Below are 19,879 nucleotides of genomic sequence, written 5' to 3' on the forward strand. Positions count from 1 at the left end.
GTCATTTACGGACGTCACTGTGCTCCCCTCGGTTGGTAGAAGAGCTGATGGCAATGTTCAGGTTCTCATGGCGTCTTTTGAAACTAAAAGCGCTGAAGAAACACTTTGGACCTGGCCAGCCTAAAAAGGGAGAAATCAAGGATGAACAGGGAAGAAATTGTATTTATAGCACTTTTCACAGCTTTCCATTGTTGATATGAGGGGCTCATCTAGTTTTTCGGTAAATGATGATATCAATGACCATTGCTTTAATGTTAATGTATATTAATAGTACTAATCAGAAAATGATGTATTTTCTAATGTGTTTAAAAAATGCTTGTAATGGGGAATAAATACCCTGTATTTGGCCCTGTATGATATCATTAAGGGCGGATTTTCTCGTATGGGCACTTCTCCCAGAAGAGCGTGTGCATACATTTACCAGAGCAAGAGCACAACCATCATCGTGTTTTCTTTGGGTTACAGAAGCCATCGGCTGGGCTGCACAGGACTTGCTCGAGAACGTTTTGTCATGTTGCTGTATAAATTAGGCCCAGTTCAGTCATGGATTTGAAGCTGTGTGTGTAATGTCCGCTTTAGTGTGTGATATTTTGGGGGGTGTAGAGTGAGCATTCTATTGAGGTCTTACTTTGGCTAATCTGCCCCATGTGACAGCGAGCAGGGTTTTGCTGCCATGGAATGCCACAGCCTCTTTTGTCAGAGACAAGAACAGACAGATGCTTAATCTGCACTGGGGGGTTGGGTTCGTACCTAAGGGCAAGGTCCGCTTAAGGGGGCAGAGCCTTTTCCCAATTGGCTCCTAAACTCTGGAATAGCCTTTTTGACATTATTCGGGCCACAGACACAAACCCACACAGTTCATTTTTACAGTAACTTGTGTTACAGTCACATCAGGTCAGAATGAAGGACTGGAACAAACCGTTATATATCAATCAAACCATATCTAAATAGGGTATTATTAATAATAAACAATAAATAGTATTCTGTAAATTCTTGATATTTTACCAAACCTTTTTTTCAATACGTTTTAGTATAAAACTATTAGGGGTGGTCCAACAAAAATGGGCTCATTTTAAAGCGTAGAGACTACCCAAAAAAAGTAAACTTTACAAACATTTGTAGTGTTATATGAACTGAATTGGTGTTTGTTGAGATTACTTAAATCCAACAAACAATTTGTTTCAGTGTAGTTAATGTGTACTTTTCCCCTAGGTTCATTGTTGATGATGACTTCAGATAACTCCAGACCTTGTGAGGATGTCAGTATATTATATTATTGGTTTATTTACATTATTACAATGTGCAGAGTATCACAAACTGCTGTGAAATAAGCATCTTTTTAATATGAGTATCCCAGTACTGCTGTGCTGTCTGAGGGAATGACAGACATCATTAAACTCTACCCATCTCACTGTGGAGTTTGCCTTGTTTAAAGAAATGATTCTCCTTTGCATCACAATAGTCAGAGTTAGCAACCTCATCGTCATCAGGATTGCAATGAAAATATAACATCGTCTGAGAGTTTTTCAGTGGCCTGAGCCTCTAGTGTGCTCACATCAATTATAATAAAATCCCAGCCAAGTAAAATCCACTGGAGAGGGCCTGAGTGGCGGCCGGTGCGAGAGGGGGTGAGAAGCAAATGCTGATCTAGTTCAGGCTAACAACCCCCCGACCCCCTCCATCCTCTCCTCAGCTGTCTTACCCACAATGGCCTGAGCATCTTTTGTGGAATTAACGGTTTGTAGGAGCAGCGGAACAATGTATGAGAAGAGAGGAGGACCGGTTTCCCACACACAACCTCCACATACGGACTCAACACCACACAGCTGATCCAGCCCCCCCCCCCCCAGTGCCAACAACAACATGCTGGCTGCAACCACACACAAAGTGACACATACACAGAACTTTTTCAGTACGCACAAACAATTAGAGTCTTATAAACACAGATATGTGTATCTTAAGCTTATGGTATTTAATATGCATTTCCCTTTAACAGCCATACCCCCCCAAACACACACACATGCGCGCGCCAAACTCGCTCTGGGTTTTAATTGCCAGTAAAGGCGAGCTGTGTGCTTGTGGGGGTGAAGTTCATTGTGATCTAGTGGCTGAAGGGTTTTTGGGGGGTTCTTGATTAATTTGTGGTGTCATACGTGGGAGTGTTTAGCAGAATTGGGGTTATGGGAATTCACCAAACGCCAAAGACTGTGAGAAACAGAGTAAAATTCTAATAGAGAAATGAATATTCAGCACTCGCCTTTATTTCCCCGGTATAAGGAACTGAACACATGTTGAAAGGCCATTTTCGGTGTCACAGTGGAGTTTCACCTTTAGCAGGATATATTTAATAATCATCATTAATGGGGACTGATTTTTCTTGAAACTATACTTGTTTCAGTTCTCCATTTAATGTGATTTAAAAATGTCAGTGAAATGACAACATGCTGAGGAAACTTTTTTGAATTTTTTTATGATGTTCAAGGTTCTTATCGGAACCATTCAGCCAAAAATAATTGTTCTATGGCATCCTGAAGCACCTTCTTTAGAGGTGTGCATAATTGATCTGAATTTCACTTCCATAAATGATATCACATTAATACCTAATTTATTTTAACTAGCGACACAAATCAAACTAAGAATGCTGAGAATATTCTTGCACAGATGTGTCTTTTGAGAATAACAGGACTCCAGTAATCTTAGGGCGGGTTCATATGTGTAATTAGGTTTTCTTGGTTATTTTGGTCCGGACCAAAAAGAAAAAAAAACATTTCGTCCTGGTTCGCTTAGTGTTCAGACTGGTATTTTAATAGCCAACCTAAAGATATCGAACAGCTTACGTGTAAAGTCGCAACATGATTGGACAGCTTCTATGATTTATATTTTAAAACGGAACTTACCGGACATCCAAAACAATGCCGTGTGCGTTTGCTGTGTACATGCTCAGTGAATGCCTGCGCATATGTGGGTATTTTTAGCAAGCCGGTAAAAAAGACCTCATGAAGTAATTAAAGCAGTCAAAACAGCACCAGGAATTCCTCCATTACATGCGCAAGCACAAATCTAATAAACACTCACTTAATTTTCTGGTCGTATATTGTTATCACCTCCTGTTTTTGGTTGGGTTCGATGCCTGTGGTCCGTGTTGAATTCATATTTCAATCAAACCGCACCGTTTATTTGAAAGTGGAGCGAGACACATCAATGAGTCCCTTGCTACCTCATTTTTAAACATCATCCCTGCACCTCAGAACAATAAACCCTCTTGCCTGAATGACTATCTTACAATTGCCCTCACATCAACAGTCATGAAGTACTTTGAGAGACTTGTAAAAAACAAAATTTGCTCTCATTCAACAATCAACATCATAATTACTAAATATAAAACGACTCACACAAACCATAACTAAAAGCCCAGCCTAGTCCTCTCTTACTGACGGTCAGGTCGCTCGTCTTCTTATGCTCCCAATCTCCTCCGTGATACGAGACCGGTGCGCGGCCTCGACACCCGGCTGTCGTCCCGCCTACCTCAATACAGTAAGCTTTCAGTCTGTCTGAATCCTTCACTCTGCAATTGGATCCAAGATTTTCTCGCGGACAGACCTCAGGTAGTTAAAGTAGGCCAGTTCAGTCCATCACCCTGAGCGTATGAGCACCACACGGCTGCTTCCGGATTCCAGTACTCTCTCTATCCAAATGACTGCATGTCTTCTTACAGCTTGCTTATGATACGGTGGTTCTGGGCCTTATGTCCAACAATAACGAGACTGCATTGTGGACTTCAGGAAGAGGCAGCAGCGGATCTATACTCCTCTTATGATCAAAGGGACACCTGTGGAGAGGGTGAGCAGCTTCAAGTACCTTGGTGTAAACATCTCTGAGGACCTGACAGGCAAATACTGTACCATCTCAGGAAATTCAGGGTTTCACCAACAATCCTGAAAACTTTCTATTTGGGGCCATAGAAAGTGTTTTAAATGTGGTATGGGAACAGCTCCAGCCAAGACAGCAAAGCCACCTTGAGTTACTATCTGTTTGCACATTATCATGTAAATATTTACAATTTATCATTGTAGAGATCAGGGCTGGACGAGAGCCATGACGGATGCTGTGTGCGTGCACCGGTCTCGCATCTCTCACAGAGGAGCTCAGGGTGCATAAGAGAGGAGCGACAGGAGTGTATCACGAGAGATGACCGGGCCCGGACATATATTAAGTTTGTATTTATGTTCTTGTGGCCAGCAGTCTACCGTGAGGTGGCTGCCGGTCTTTACTTCTGTGTTTGTTTATTTAATTAAAGTTTGTTAAATGTTTGCCGGTTCCCGCCTACTTCCTTTTATGGAACTTCATTACAATCATAGACTATATATACTTTGTATTATTTATATTTTCCTTTTGTGTTGTATTTTTATAATAATGTATTATATTATATTATATTAATGTAAAAATAAAATGGAAACCTGTACAATTTATTTCAAACTGCACAATAAAGGAAAATAGAAATCTAACAAGATTCAATATAACTAAAACAGGCAATTTCTACAGGTGAAACTGTATGGAACATTCCATCAAATAAACACAGTACACTTTTGCCCTATTTTTATGGACTTTTTCAGTGTATATATTTTAAAAGGAACATGTCTATAAAATCGACATGTCTAAAAAACACACACTTCTTTATTTTTGCTTTTCATTTGTAATTGTGTGCATTACTATTTGACTATTATTATTATATTAGTAGCAGCAGTAGTAGTCGGCAAGTATCATCTACTATTATTGCTCATTTTGACTGATTCCCTGCTTTGAGTTGAATGATTTGCATATAACAAAGGCTTGGAGGTGGGACCCAGCAACCAGAAGGAATACCATAGTAACCGTTGGTAAAGTAAGCCAGTTTTACCTTAAAATGTTTAGGCTTAATGAGGCTTAAAAGGTTTATCTACTGATCCAGGTAATATACACATTTTAGAAAGAGAAATGCAGAACTTTAATTCCTACAGTGGCCATGTTAAGTTAAGGGCTGTTCCCCTTTTGATTTGATCCCTTTATAATGGCTCTGTGTTTTCTGTTCATTGTGTGATCTGTTTGGTCAGGTCCATGTCGGTGACCATGGTTAATTTTAGTCTTGTTTAAGTGTAGTTAGTCTTAGTCATGTATCTATATTCCCCTGTTTCGTTTTGTATTTCTTTATTTAAATTCATGTGTTAACCCCTTACCCGCTGTCTGCACCTGGGTCCATGCTCACCACGTTCATGAAAAATATTGTATCGTCTGCTTTGTAACCTTGAATGTACCTGCATCAGGACTGAGAAAAAACAAGCGCCTCTAGTGGAGATTCCACCCGAAAGAAGCAGCGATTTGTACCTGGAGCTTTGTATTCCGGTTTATACAGAAATCTTGGCAGAGGTACTTACTTCCAATTAGCCTGTTAAATTGAGTCAAGGGGTCTCGTTTATTAAATGGGGTGTAGAAATCTGCCTCAATTTGATCTTGATGATATTTTCTAAAAGTGCGTACATGTGATTCACAGCCTCTCTATCCGATGTGAGATCTCTAAATTGCAAATGATGTTGAAATTGTGTGTGGCTGAACAGTTTTAGATCTCCGTCTTGTAAACGGTGTCTAATTAATGTCACCAATATATAAATGTCAACGTCCAAAAACTTGTCAAATAGGAATTTTTGCGTTCACTCACTCTTCTATCAAATCTATGAGTACGCACGCTTTATAAATGAGGCCCAGGATTTTTTGCTGAGAAATTGTTTACTTGTCAATAACGACTTGAGGTGACAGCTGTGAGTCATGAAAAACAACAGGATTAAAGAAAACTGTGACACATCCAGGATTCGCAAGCAAAAGCGGTGGCCGATAAATCCCAGGCCCATGTGTCAGCACAAGAAGGCTGGGTTGCTTCTTCCTCCAGGGGCAGTTTGGATGACATGTAGAGGCAATTGTTTCAGTTCCCAAGACAGTGGCCACTGCATTAAACACAGGAAAACCTCAAAGAATCACTTTAGCCAGCATTGCAGCCATTCATATTCCTAACTCTTATACCCAATTCTGTTGGACCTCCTTAATGAAATAATGATCACAAATCTATTTTGGTGTCTGTAATTTGGATGTTAATGTCAAAGACATGCCCATAGAATTGGTTGTACAAATGATTGACTCCGAAATCGTGTATTTCACGAATAAGGCTTGATGAGCAGTATCAAACATGTGCCATATTTATTACTATGAACACGTTAAAGTGGACATCTGGAAGATGATATTTCTCAAAGGCTGCACAGAAGTGAAACTAAAGAGCATTTGACTTATTCAAGGATTTAACACCGTAACTCTTCTGGAACTTGTGTACTTTCCCCATTACTAACAGTAAAAAAAGGTTCATATCTGTACATTTTAACATCACATGCACTTTCCTGTGTCCAAGTAAAGCAAACCTTCCACTTTAGGGCTCAATCTTTTGAACTTTAAAGGTTAAGACATCCAGTTAAAGCCGCAGTGAGCGGTCTGTCTGGGAACGGCACGGACAACTTTTTAAAAACCTTTCTGGGCAAAGTGAAGAAGGGAAAAGTCCCCAAGAATGGCCATTGAATGCATCGCTGAGCACATGTGTCCTCTGAGAGGCGAGCAGTCTTTGTGCTGCAGCGATGCTGGCTACAGCATGCGACGCGCCTGGGGAGTGAGGGGAAATGTGTTTGACGTACCCTCCGCACACACTGCCGGGGAGGCAGGAACAGCAGGATACGATTAATGACCGCAGAATGAGATTGTTCCAGTATGGCCTTCCTCGCCTCTGCTTCTCGTTCTGTTGGGCTGTCATATTTCACAGTCCTGTTTCTATTCATGCTCTCTTTTCATTTCAGTAAGCGTCAGTATCATGCAACTGTGGCGTATCATGGCCTGTTTAAAACAGCTTGCCTCTGACTCAGGGTTTTGAACTTTTCTAAGCATTCAGGTAATGTTTCTTAGCTCTTACAGTCGATTTCGCAAATGTTCACATTTGCCTGCAGACGGAAGACATCTGACATGTAACCACTGCATGACATGTGAATTTGTGAAGTGGCTTTTTTCTGTTCTTCCTTTTTGCCTATTCACTGTCTCTCCTCTATGTGTGTGTTTTTTTTCTGACAGTGGCTGAAAAGGGAAGTGACAGCTGTGTATTTACTTGCCTAAATGTCACATGCTTGCTGGTCTCGTACGGAGAAAAACAGGTAACCCCAAAACCAGATTGTAGGACAACCAATAAAAGTAAATTTTCAAAGCATCCGCAATTTAGGTGGGGTGGCGGGTGTTGTTGGGGTAGAAAACTGGAAGCCAGCCGTAATTGAAGTAAAACTTTGAGTAAGCATGGCTTCAAATGGGTAGACGGATGCGTTAGATCTTTGAACGCGAGCGCAGGCATAGCCAGACCGTCACGGCTGCCTTAAAACAAAGTTACATACAATTTTCTGGATAATTTTTCTGTTATTTTTGTTAATGGCAAATGTTTGGCACCTTGTGATGTCATGAGTTTCACAGTTTTTTCCTCATTTTTTATTAAATCATTAATGAAAAGATTCAATCAAAATCTGATCATCCCAGCAAACAGGGAACATTCCCAGAATATTAGCTAACATGCTCTAAAAGTTAATACAGAGATACAAAAAATGAGTCAGTTTTCATAGCAGGGACTAGACTAGTCCTAGACTATAATAAAGGTAAGAACTGTCCAAACAGTGGCATTCCACCTGTCATTCAAGTAGCCACGCCCTTAATGATGCAAAAGGGATTCTTTTTACTAAACAATGTCCTCCTTCATTTGAACAAATTCATTCAACATGATGGTTGAGAGGGAATTCCAGTTCCAATCATTCATTACATTAGACAGCGTTAGAAGACAAAATGATTATTTCGAGTTTTAAGGTGAAAATAAATCGTGTTAGTATTTAGTGTTCAGTTATGTTGGGGATTTAGAAGTTTGGTATATTGTTGAGGCTTGCAGTTACCATTGTTTAGAAGAGTGGTGCTGTGGGAGGCTGGCTTTGATTCAAGTAAATAAAGCTTAAATCAAATTGAAAGCAGACTGTAAGTGAGAATTCTATACTTCATTTTCCGCTGTAAGCTGAAATGCAAAAGTTCAATTCAATTTTATTTATATAGCGCTTTTCACAATTTGCATTGTTCCAAAGCAGCTTTACAGGGGAAAAACGAAAAACCCAAGAAAGGGTAAAACACACTACATGTTATATGATAAATCCAATTATTCTAGTAAATAATATCTAATGTCAGCATCTCCTGGTGGTTTATTTAGCATATGTTGCTTTAAGTGAATGCTTGGCTGTAAAGATGCGTCTTTAATCTAGATTTAAATTGGGCGAGTGTGTCTGATCCTGGAATAATATCAGGAAGGTTATTTCAGAGTTTAGGTGCTACGTATGAGAAAGCTCGACCCCCTTTGGTGGATTTAGTTATTCTAGGTATTATCAAAAGTCCTGAGTTTTGAGATCTTAGAGAGCGTGATGGGTTGTAGTGTGATAGAAGCTCTGTTAGGTAGGTAGGGGCTAAACCCTTTAAGGCTTTATAAGCGATTAAAAGAACTTTAAAGTCAATACGATACTTAATGTGTAGCCAGTGAAGGGTTGATAACATTGGGGTTATGTGATCGTATTTTCTGGACTAACTGTAGTTTGTTTATTGATGATGCAGGACAAACACTAAGTAGTGCATTACAGTAGTCAAGTCTTGAGGTCATAAATGCATGAATAAGCTTCTCCGCGTCAGCAACACACAGAATATTTCGTAACTTGGCAACATTTCTTAGGTGGAAAAAGGCTGTTTTTGTGACATTTGAGATGTGATTTCGAAATGACAGGTTGCTGTCTAATATATCGCCTAGATCTTTTACTGTATTTGGACTGTATTTGGATTTAATCTGTTAAATGTATAATGTTAAATGCTAATGTATGTTCCATTTTATGGAATTTCAGTATTTTAATAAAGTATTTTCTTTATTGTTAATGTAAGGATTTTTGTACATAAAAATCATAATGAGTACCTTTATTTCAAAGTAAATGTCAGTTTTTTTAGTCACATATATAGTCTGTGAAAGAACTGGAAAATGTTGGTGAATTTTGTGTAAATGTATGACGTTCACTTTTTAAAACCATGTGTGAGAATACAGTTACATTATAATGTTTTATTACGATGTAATAAAAGGGGTGTCACATTATACAGTGTATTGTCACTAAGGATGATGTGTATAATAATGGACAACCATTGACCATTTTGCCATAAGAGCCACAGTGGTTACAAAAGTATGCTTTCTACCTTCTGTCTGATGACGTGAAGTGTAGCGTTTACCTGTCATACATACTTTTCACCTGTTGCCTTCTCTACATTTGCACTGGTCATCTGTATCTCAGTGTTCTCTTTCTTCTTTCTTTAGGTCAGATTTATGCGTTGAACATGTGGCAGTACTCATCACTGCCTGTGCCTCCCTTACAACTGTTTCAAACAGCTGCCCTGCCAAGACCTTACAATCCCTCCAGAAACAATATCAGTAATTCAATATCATGTTGACAAAAAAAAGTACACTAGACTGCTCCCATAGTTTAATATTGTTAAGATAAATAGTAAAATATAAATATAATAAAATATAAATAAGTGAAATAAGCATAAATGCAAAAAACAAGTTTTAGTAGTAGACATGACAATTCAGAAAAAGAAATTGATATTTTGCCTAAAACTGTTGGTCTCCATTCACTTCTATTGTATGGACACAAAACCAGTGCAAATGATGATTTTTGGGTTATAGTTAGGGTTAACTATCACTTAAACCAGGGGGTCCCCAGGTTCGGTCCTGGGGGGCCGGTGTCCTGCAGAGCTTAGCTCCAACCCTAATTGAAAAGTGAGTAAGAAGTTTAACATGATTGACACAATATTATATTTTCAGTGTTGGTCAAATATATCGTTTGTTTCTGTCCTCCAAAGTCCTGAGTTACTTTAAAATCACACCCATGCCCAGGCAACTTTTGGCATCAACCAGCCCTGCTGTACTTCATCACGCAGCGTCTGAGCGTGTCAGCTCACATATTGTGCTCAGAGGAAGAGAAAGACCACGGGGGTGTGAAACAAAACTCTAAACAAAACAACCCTCGCTTACACACACACACACACACAGAGCATCTGGAATCAGTGTGTTCAGTGCTCAGCCATGTGTGACAGTAAGAGATGCGATGAATTCACAGGCACTAAACCCGCATGAATAAACCCTGTGCAGAAGCTCATGTACAGTGTTTGGAAAGCTTCTTTGACTTTGTAGCTTGCAAAATTACAAATTACGTCATAAACAGTCAACTAACTTGATACACGATAGAGGCAAACAACTGCCTACATAAACCTCTTATATAAGCGCCCCTATTTTTAAGAGTTATAAACTTAAAAAGTTAAAATGTTAAATGTTTTAGCTTTTTATAGACTCAATAAAATGCACATATTCCACGGGCCCTGTGCATGTTGAGGGAAAGAGACAGTTCACCCAAAGATTCTGTCATTTCAAACCTGAACGACTTTCTTGCTTTTGTAAAAAACAAAAAATATATTTTAAAGAATGATGTTAACCGAATAACGGCGGTACCCATTTACTTGCATTGGTTTTGTGTCCATATGACTAAAGTGAATGGGTTCTGCAGTTGTTCACTTACCAAAGTTCTTCCAACCGTCTTCTTTTGTGTTCTGCAGAAGAAAGACAGTCACACAGGTTTGAAATGACAAGAGGGGCACTAAATGACAGAATTTTCATTTTCAGAAACTTACAAACATTCATCACTTTAAAGTTATATGCTAATCAGCTAAAAACATGTAATATTGAAGTTCCCATTAAATCAATATTTCAACACTATTTATTTTGTTAAAATATAATTTTGTGGTGGACAAATCATCCAAAGAAAAAAGAAGAAAGAAATAAATAGTATGCCTTCCTACTTGATTGTATTTAACTCCTGTATATTGACATCACGTGACTTCCAACGTCTGTATTTTTGTTGATACATCTAACCACAAGCAAATTCATAAACTATTATTTGCAAAAACGAAACTTTTCATGTCATGTTCTTTATTGTTTTCATTATCAAAGTGTTTTTCTTCTTTCTCATTGTATATTTTTGTTAGTTTCTTAAGGTTTGCGTAAATTTTTATTGGCACACAATAGTTCCGTAGATTCGCACTACTTATACCTGTCTAGGGTGATTATGAACTCGCCAAAGCCTACCATAATGTGTTTTATGCACCGCTCTTCTGTGAACTACGGCTCTATGATCAGAAGGAAGTACTGCTCAATCTAAAATCACTACCAGATTGAGTCGTTTATAACGTGCATTTGAAAGAGCAACACACGTCAAACATCATCATTACAAATATACTTTATTATCATGAAAATGGCTGAAAAGGTTTGAAGAACAGCGATAGAATATGTAATGGAAAATGTTTTTTATGAAATACCCGGATGGTCCGAGAGACTTCCGCCGAGATTCGTCAGTGTAGGGTTAGCCCCCCTCGTGTGGACATTTATCTATCCCATGATGCCACGGGAGCTGAGCATTGGTCAAATTTCAGATGTAAATCAAATATATATAGCTGAAAACTTTAAGGCGGACATCCGTTTTTAACGAAGTGCCAATAAATTACTTTCTCATGACTAAATTGTTTTTATTAACGCTCACGTGTAGGTTGTTGGTAATACGTCACAGGTCAAAGAGCATACCGGTGACATGACCATAAAACACGCAGTATTTCCGAAATGTATTCATACAATGGCACTTTTTTTTGTAAAAAGAACAGCTTGCAGCACTGCAGTTACAAATCGCAGCCGGTAATGTTCAGAGGCAGCATTATTTTGCATATTTACATATTTAAAAACGTCAATACTAAATTCTCGAAAGAAATGAAATGAAAAGTTATTGAAAGTGACAATGAAACTTAGATTTATACAAACCTATGCGTTCCGGCCGTCATTTTATTTTTCAGAGCTTGATCCTGCACGGCCAATCACCTCCCTTGCAAGTTGTTATGGAAACGACAGGTCTCGCTTCTCGCTTGTCAGTGATTAGCTGTAAAAAGGGTGCTTGACGTTTTTTGACCATAGGATTATAATGCAAAACACACGCTTTAATTATTTTTCCAATAGGATTAATCTGCCAGATAACATCCCACCAATATAACCCATCACATACCAGTAGACGTAGAATAAGGACGAAAATAAGCCCCTTTTTCAGATGGGAAATATATAGATTCTCAAATGACCTTTAAATTGTGCACAGCTCAACACTTTTAGATCTCCGCCTTGTAAAGGATGTCTAATTAATAACACTGATATATAAAAGAGCATCTGTTAAAGTCCAAATCCTTTACGAGTGGCAAGAATGGATTATATTTCCATAAAACCTATGGCAAAAGTGCGTATTTCTGCCCAAATTCTGACGTGGCTGTTGAACAAACTATTAGCAACTGAGATTTGGTCGTCAAAGGTCCCCAGAACTCTTTGTTTTCCTAAATTCTTCAAAACATCTTCTTTTGTGTTTAACAGAACAAAAAATCACTAACTTTTTCGACTATGGTAGTTAATGGTGCCCCAGAAATTTCAGTTTCATCCAAATATCTTTCTTTGCGTTCAACAGAACAAAGACATCGATACATGTTTAGAACAACAAGAAGGTCAGTAACCAATGACAGCATCTGCATTTTTGGGTGGACTATGTCCTTTAATAAGGAGTGGTGTTATGTGATTTGATGTAAATGCAAACACCTTAATCATTCCCCTAGAAATGTTATATTGTACTTAATTGTTTTACACTTGTTTGTAAAAGACATAAATGAATAGATTTTAGTACACTGTGATCAATTATGGCATGCTTTGGATTTTTGATTCCTAGCAGAAACGTCTTGATTCTCCTGGTTGTGGAGGACATACAGGTATGTGAAGAATATACAGTGATTTAACCAAGCATATTTTTTAATGTCTTTTATTGCAAACAATATCATACAAAATATATGCAGACCTTTCAAGATTTTTTTTAACAAAACAAACGCTGGTGTTTCATGAGAAATCTTTACAATGTGACCAAAACCACAAAACTAGTCATAAGTAGCACGGGTATATTTGTAGCAATAGCCAACAATACATGGTATTGGTCAAAATTATCAAATAAAATTTAGGCCAAAAATAATTGAGATATTACGTAAAGATCACGTTCCATGAAGCTATTTTGTCAAAACTTCATTTTTGTAGGTGGGTGCAGCAAAATCGCAAACTACAAACTTTGATCGCCGCTGCCTGCTTTTTGGGAATGACCCACTCACGTTTGGTATCTATGTAAAGCTTTGAATTTCAGTTTATGGGTTCATCTACTCTTCACAACGTCATTAAAGTGGCAAGCCAATAGACAGCATAAAAAACAAACCTGTTTCTTCTTAGCAATGGCCTGCTACAGGCAATTTTCTCCCTCATTTTCCAAATTTTTAAATAGTTGTATCTTGACCAAATATTTTCCTATCGTCACAAACCATACATCAATGGTAAGCTTATTCGTTCAGATGATGTATAAATCTCAATATCAAAACAATGAGCCTTATGAATAGTTTTGTGGTCCAGGGTTACATATAGCCAACAGACTGCAGAAGTCCACATGCTTCAGGATAAAATGAAAAAATAAAGAAATGGATTTTCCAGTTAATTGCGTTCAAAGATTTGATCAAGTATCATCACATCATATATGTCATCTGTACTCATCTAGATGATCAATTTTAGATACTTTAAAATGAAAACATTTACAAATGATAAATAAATGGAATGGTTAAAACTTACACTACAACAACTAAATAATAATCTCTGCAATCATTTTGCTTTTTTATCACAAATTAGTCGTACAGGCCAAAGTAAATGATAAAATGCAAAGAGTATTACTTTGACGTGACATGAATACTACTGAATAAATTAAAGAGGTTAGAACTCAATGGCAGAATGAAAATCTATGGAGGAGACTCGGGTCAAAGGGCATTTCCTGTTTCTCCTCCAGCAGTAAGACAAAGAGGTGAGCTCTATAGGCACAGAAGGATTTAAAGCAGGCAGATATGGCAACTCTGACAGGCCTCCCACTTAGGTATGGACTACAGAAGCATTACAACTCTACAAACTCTGTTTCACCAAACCCAAAACTTCCTTTGCCCAATTGGTAAATGGCACTTGAACATATATATATATATAAATATATGTATATATATATATATATATATATATATATATATATATATATATACACACAGAATTAGGAGGACATTGTTAGGATTTCTTAAAAAAATAACATCACTGGTTGCAGACAAATGCTTATTCTCTCTACATACCAGAGTACAAACCCCCCAAATAACACATACACAGTACATACTAAAACATTTATATTGAATATGTCCTCACAGAGGCTTTCTCTTAACGTCATCATATCTTAAAAATATAATCACCCCTCCAAGCGATTTTAAAAGGCACTGTTGGGAGCCATTCTGTTAGTTCAGTGCGTTTAAAGAACATCCCAGAGTTCTCCTGGTAGCTCAATGGCCTCCAGTTACTAAACAGAGTGTCTTACGGCCTGGACAGCTGCGTGTAGACTGGCTGTTGCTCCCAGTGCTGCGGACTGTGTGCCTGTGGTGCGCCTGTTGTGTCGCCAATTGGGGTGTACATGGGCCTCTGGTTGGGACTCATGTAGCTGAACGAAGGGTAGCTTTGACCCCCGGAATGGCTGTAGTAGGAGCTGGCGGCATTCTGGTGCTCTGCATAATCATACTGCGCACGGGTAATGGAGGGGTACGAGGAGCTGTAGTGCTGCAGGTTGAACGAGCCATAGGCGATATGCTGCGGGGAGCCCTGCTGCTCGCTGTAGTGGCTGGGACTCAACTGCTCGGTCTTGATCTGGGTTCTCTGCTGGCTATGGCCCAGCTCACTCAACGAGTGCTGCTGTTGTTTGGAGATCCAGCCATGTGCTGTAGCTCCCGTGACTTGACTGCTGAGGCCGTAGCCACTGGAGTACGTCTGGGCGGCTGCAATGCCTGGGTGTCCATGAGGAGGCAGATACTGGTCAAACTCATTGACGTCAATAGGCTCCATGTTAGAGATCACGTCGCTGCTCAGCTCGCCGATATCCACTGCTCCAAAGTCGATTCCCTCTTGAAGGGGACGGGCCTCACGCTTAAAGTCTACCTTGCTGGACGGCAGGTCGGTTTTGGGAGTTGTGGGCGGTGTGGGGGGGCCTTGGGCCTGGCCTGCTCCTAAGAACAAGTAGAAGAATAAAAAATCTAAAACTACAGTAGACACTAAAAAGCATTACTTTCCCTTTTGGAGCTGTTAGTTTTGAAGTCAAACCTGTTTCTGTCCCTAATGCACTTGGCTAAACGCTTAACGAACTATTCATCTAGTGATGCTCGTGTACCTGAGTTGTCTGCTGGCGAATGAACTTCATCCAGGCTGGATGCAGGAGAATCGGCCTGCTGCAGGGCTTTAAAGATGGCTTTGGGAGAGATGTGTGTCTGCTCGCCATCCTCTTGTTCAGTTTGGCCATTCTTCACAGATTTTCTTCGTCTCGGCTGGTACTTGTAGTCGGGGTGGTCTTTCTTATGCTGGACCCTCAGGCGCTCGGCCTCCTCTACAAACGGACGCTTCTCTCCCTCATTCAGTAATCTACAAAGGTCAACAACAAGAAATAAGCAAGACTCATTTAGTTTCTCATTCACATTCCACACTTGATTTATGTCAGGAACTGAACTAGGATTTACAACATCTGGATCAACACAACACTAGAGAAAATTAATTTGTTATATATTCAAGTTTTGGAGTGTAAAATGACCTATCAATTCAAATATCTTGTGGCTTCATTACTTTAGCATTCACATTTCCATCGCACTATTTTCTTGCAAAAAAAGCACAAATAAAACGTCGGTTGTTTGTTTTGTCATTTCAAAAGCCGATGTTACCTCCAGAGTTTGCCGAGGGTTTTGCTGAGTTCGGCATTGTGAAGATGCGGATACTGATCCGCCAGTTTTCTGCGCGCAGCTTGAGCCCAAACCATAAACGCGTTCATGGGTCTCTTGACGTGCGGCTTGCACTTGCTGGAGCCGTTCAATCGCACTGGCATGGGCACCAAGGTCCAGTCGTACCCCTTCAGAACCTGCGACACCGCGTCTTTGATGCACACGGGGAACTTGTCGCCTTCGTCCTTCTGAAACTCTCTCAGGTTCTGCTCGGGTTGGGTGTTCTCGGTGTCGGAGCCTGATCCAGATGGACACGGAGACGCAGCCGAATCCTCGGACGTGCTCGGGCTGGGCGCGTCGGAAAGACGCTTGTCCTGCTCGTCGCTCATTTTTAGGTACGAGTCGAATAGATTCATGCAGAAAAATGAGATAAAACTCTCTAGTGTGGCGGTAAAATCCTTTAGCTTTTGCTGTTCAGGTGTGCGTTTCATGCGCTCCTGCGCAAAAGCTCTCCAAGTGTCCAAAGTCCTTTAGAACTTATCGGATCGTCTTACTCGCGCGAAAATAAACCGGTACTGACTGTGACGAGCTCACTTCCCGTATGAGGGTTTGGGAGTCTCTGATTTCTCTCTCCCCGATCATATCATTTATATGTGAATGGTGAAGGCGGAGCGCGTTTGAGCGCCTGCCACACCCCCGTGGCGGTCCCGGGCGCAACTGCGCAAACACGGAGGCAAAAATATAAAACACAGTGCTGTGGATTCACCAAATACATAAACGAACTACAGCGATACTGCACACATCGCATTGAATAAATCCGGTTGATATTTTCTTTATCTGTAGCCCATTATTGTATTTGGATGCCTTCTGTATGTATGTAGTATCGTGAGTCACGTGTATGTATGTGTGGGCTATATTTCCGTACACTCTCTCTCCTCTCCCAAGTAATCTACTGCGCATCCACAGTTAAGTCTCTGTCACTCGTTTCTGTCAAGATCCATAAATCAACTAGATCATGTTTTTTAATCTTAGGTTATCACGTGATTTGCTGTGTAGTGAAAGGTGTGTAGCCTACTATAGGCCCATGTGATGTATAGCACAAGTTAGGGGTTCATGTCATACGTCACCGATAGAGGGCGACAAGGCTTAAGAGACTCATGTTTCATAGATTCCACACCGCGCGCTGTTCATCCACGTGCTATAAACACACACGCGTGCTTTATTTAGAGTAGGAACACCAAACACACGCACATTCATGAAACAAGATTCCTCTCCATTGATATTATTAATAAAATACCGATTGTTTATGCATATATTGTAAATGCTAAATCTAAATAAACCTTTAAATAAACTTATAGCCTATTATGTTTGTGCATCATTACATCATATTTGAGCCTCACACATGTTAGTTACTTTTATGTGGCTTTTAATGTTTGCATTTACATTTAGTCATTTTGCAAACACTTTGAACCAAAGTGACTTGGTTGAGTCGGTTGCAAGGGCAGCAGTGCTAACTGATCTCAGAAAAACAGCAGCAGTTCAATAATATTCATAAATGTGTGTAGCTTCTAGAACAGAAGTGTTCCTCTTTACTCTGCCGCCCTGTGTTTATTTTAGTAATGTGGTGGAAATGTCATTTTCAGGCGAGCGTGGCAACACATGTGATCTATGTGAGCTACTTGAAATGTTATGTTTAATAGATAACAGATGCGTGCGTCTACCCTCTATCACAGATATTTAATGAAGACACGGTGGGCTGTCTTAGAATAACTTAAAAAAAATGTATTAACATATCGTTTGGACCAGTTTTTCCCAGTCAATTTTGTGTTTACACCGTAGCAGAGATCTGTAATAACACGGTAAAGCGAGTGCTCCTTTCATTATTACATGACATGCACAGGCCCCCAATTATGTGAAAATGATCAACATAAATATTGATCAAAAATAAATATCAACGTTTTCTTAATTAGAAATGTTTTATACTAGCAGAATACTAGCAGCCAAGAATTCACAGGACAGAAAGCATTGCGATCCTCACACATAGTGCATTCGCTGAAGTGCATTGTTGATTTTGATTCTGGTTACTTGTCCTTTGCTTTGGCAATATGCATTTCTTTATGCGTGCAACCCGCTCACAACCCACCAGCTGACAGCTGCTGTTTTACACTCACTGCCATTGTGCATTCTGTATGAAATCAGAACTTTCACTTCAGTTTGACAGACACCAGGAGCAGTAGTGTAGGTGGCTCGAGTGCCACCAGCCTGCGGTCTGTAGGGTAGGCCTAAGGTCGTTTCCTTCTTATTCTGCTGTGAGTGTGCCATACCATTCTGTGTTAGGCTGCAGTGCTTGGGAAACTTCTCAGCTTTATTTCAAACCTCAGTGTTAAAAACCAGTAGACAAACAGTGAAAGTCAACCGCTAAATCATGTCCCCCACCACTCTTAGGCTCAGATTCTGCAGCTGACAGCTGAATGGCTTGTGTGTGTGTGTTTGTGAGAGAGAAAGAGAAAGAGAGAGAGAGAGAGAGAGAGAGAGAGAAGATGGTGTTCATGTTTGTGCATTTATTGCTCTTTGTTGTATGCCTTCCATGTTTGTGTACAGCTCTAAGTGATGTTGGCAAACAACAGCACTATAGAATAGGTACACTTGCTTGATATGTCATATAGACCTATAGACGCTTTTATCCAAAGTGACTAACATTGCATTATCCTATACATTTATACATAGGTATCTGCAATCCAACACACAACCTTGTGTTATTAACACAATGCTCTTACCACTGAGCTACAGGAAAGCTATGCTAAAACATTGCAGTGCTATAGGATCACCACGGTCATATATTGGTGTTGTGTGACATGCTTCGAGCCAGTCAACATGCGCTTGTGTTGCTTGTAGTTCCTATTGTGCTAGGTCAGACCCTGCTCCGACACGGGAGCTAATTTGGCCTTTCCAAAGGACAATCCTGAACTAAAAAGATTCCAGTTCATGTGGTGCAAACATGACAATAAGTGAGTAATGCTGTGAGATCGGTAACTACGGTGCAAAAGCCCTTTATGACATCAATGTGAGTCTTTGAGGTTTTTTAGTTAAGTTTGAATCGATTCAAATCACGAAGCAGCAAAAGCAATGATAATGTTTGCCTTAGCGACGTAAAATTGTGGAACATACTATATGACTATTTAGATTTGTCTGAAATGAGTTGAATTCCATCACCAAAAAAAAGGAGAAAACATGAAGGGAGGAGCGGAAATTTGAGGGAGACTGTGGCCTAGACATGTGAGAAATGATTTCTCACCTGTATGCTACTTTCCCTATGAAGTGTGAGGTTCTCCGAGCTCAGATACACCTGTGGACTACCAATCCAGCAATGACGAACGGACAAGAACTGTGCCAATTCCATGGCATCTCCTCTTTCCCCCATCCAACTGTCAGGAAACCCTGCCCAGAGTGTCGGCACACTGTCAGAAAGTCATCCCATCCTGACGCTTTCCTCCGGGCGTTTGCACGGCCAGATCAGAGCTCAGCGACACGGGCGAATGTTGACGAATAGAATTTTGCAGAAGCTAACATTTAAACAAGACTTATCAGGGGCCTGACACCTTCAGAAGGCACAGCTCAAATGATCTCACAATGTCTTTCCACACTGTCTTGCTAGCCTCACCACACATTTGCCAACATTCCACATCCTTTGTTATCTGTCATTTTTTTTATACGGAAATTCTCATTGGCTAACAGCTACAAACATAAGTAGTGAAGTGATTTGAAAAATAAATTTGGCTAGAAAAAATGGGATTGATGTTTACCCCTGTTTGGATGTTGCTTGTCGCTTTCCACAAAGTCACCAGGTTGGTTGATAAGATGACTAAAGCAAGTAGTTTTAGTGCAT

The 19,879-nt window shown here is 39.8% G+C and overlaps 1 protein-coding gene across 1 annotated transcript; it reads right to left on the reverse strand.

Annotated features, from left to right (window-relative positions):
- Positions 1-14,305: 14,305 nt before the first annotated feature.
- LOC306894726 (transcription factor Sox-9-B-like) lies at positions 14,306-16,587 on the reverse strand. Its single transcript, XM_079457461.1, has 3 exons — positions 15,997-16,587; positions 15,456-15,703; positions 14,306-15,294 (listed from the first exon to the last, which is right to left on the reverse strand). Exons 1-3 carry the CDS (start codon positions 16,482-16,484, stop codon positions 14,612-14,614), a joined length of 1,419 nt encoding a protein of 472 aa, XP_079313587.1. The 5' UTR covers positions 16,485-16,587; the 3' UTR covers positions 14,306-14,611.
- Positions 16,588-19,879: the final 3,292 nt, after the last annotated feature.

The sequence above is a fragment of the Barbatula barbatula genome (genome assembly GCF_947034865.1).
Source record: "Barbatula barbatula genome assembly, chromosome: 5".
Lineage (NCBI taxonomy): Eukaryota > Metazoa > Chordata > Actinopteri > Cypriniformes > Nemacheilidae > Barbatula > Barbatula barbatula.

What these genes read in the sequence shown, in the direction of transcription:
- LOC306894726 (XM_079457461.1), bottom strand. Translation starts at nt 16,484, where the DNA reads ATGAAACGCACACCTGAACAGCAAAAGCTAAAGGATTTTACCGCCACA. An exon ending in ACCCTCGGCAAACTCTGGAG is followed by an intron (nt 15,704 to 15,996) that starts GTAACATCGGCT and finishes TGACCTTTGTAG; the next exon opens with ATTACTGAATGAGGGAGAGA. An exon ending in TTCGCCAGCAGACAACTCAG is followed by an intron (nt 15,295 to 15,455) that starts GTACACGAGCAT and finishes ACTTGTTCTTAG; the next exon opens with GAGCAGGCCAGGCCCAAGGC.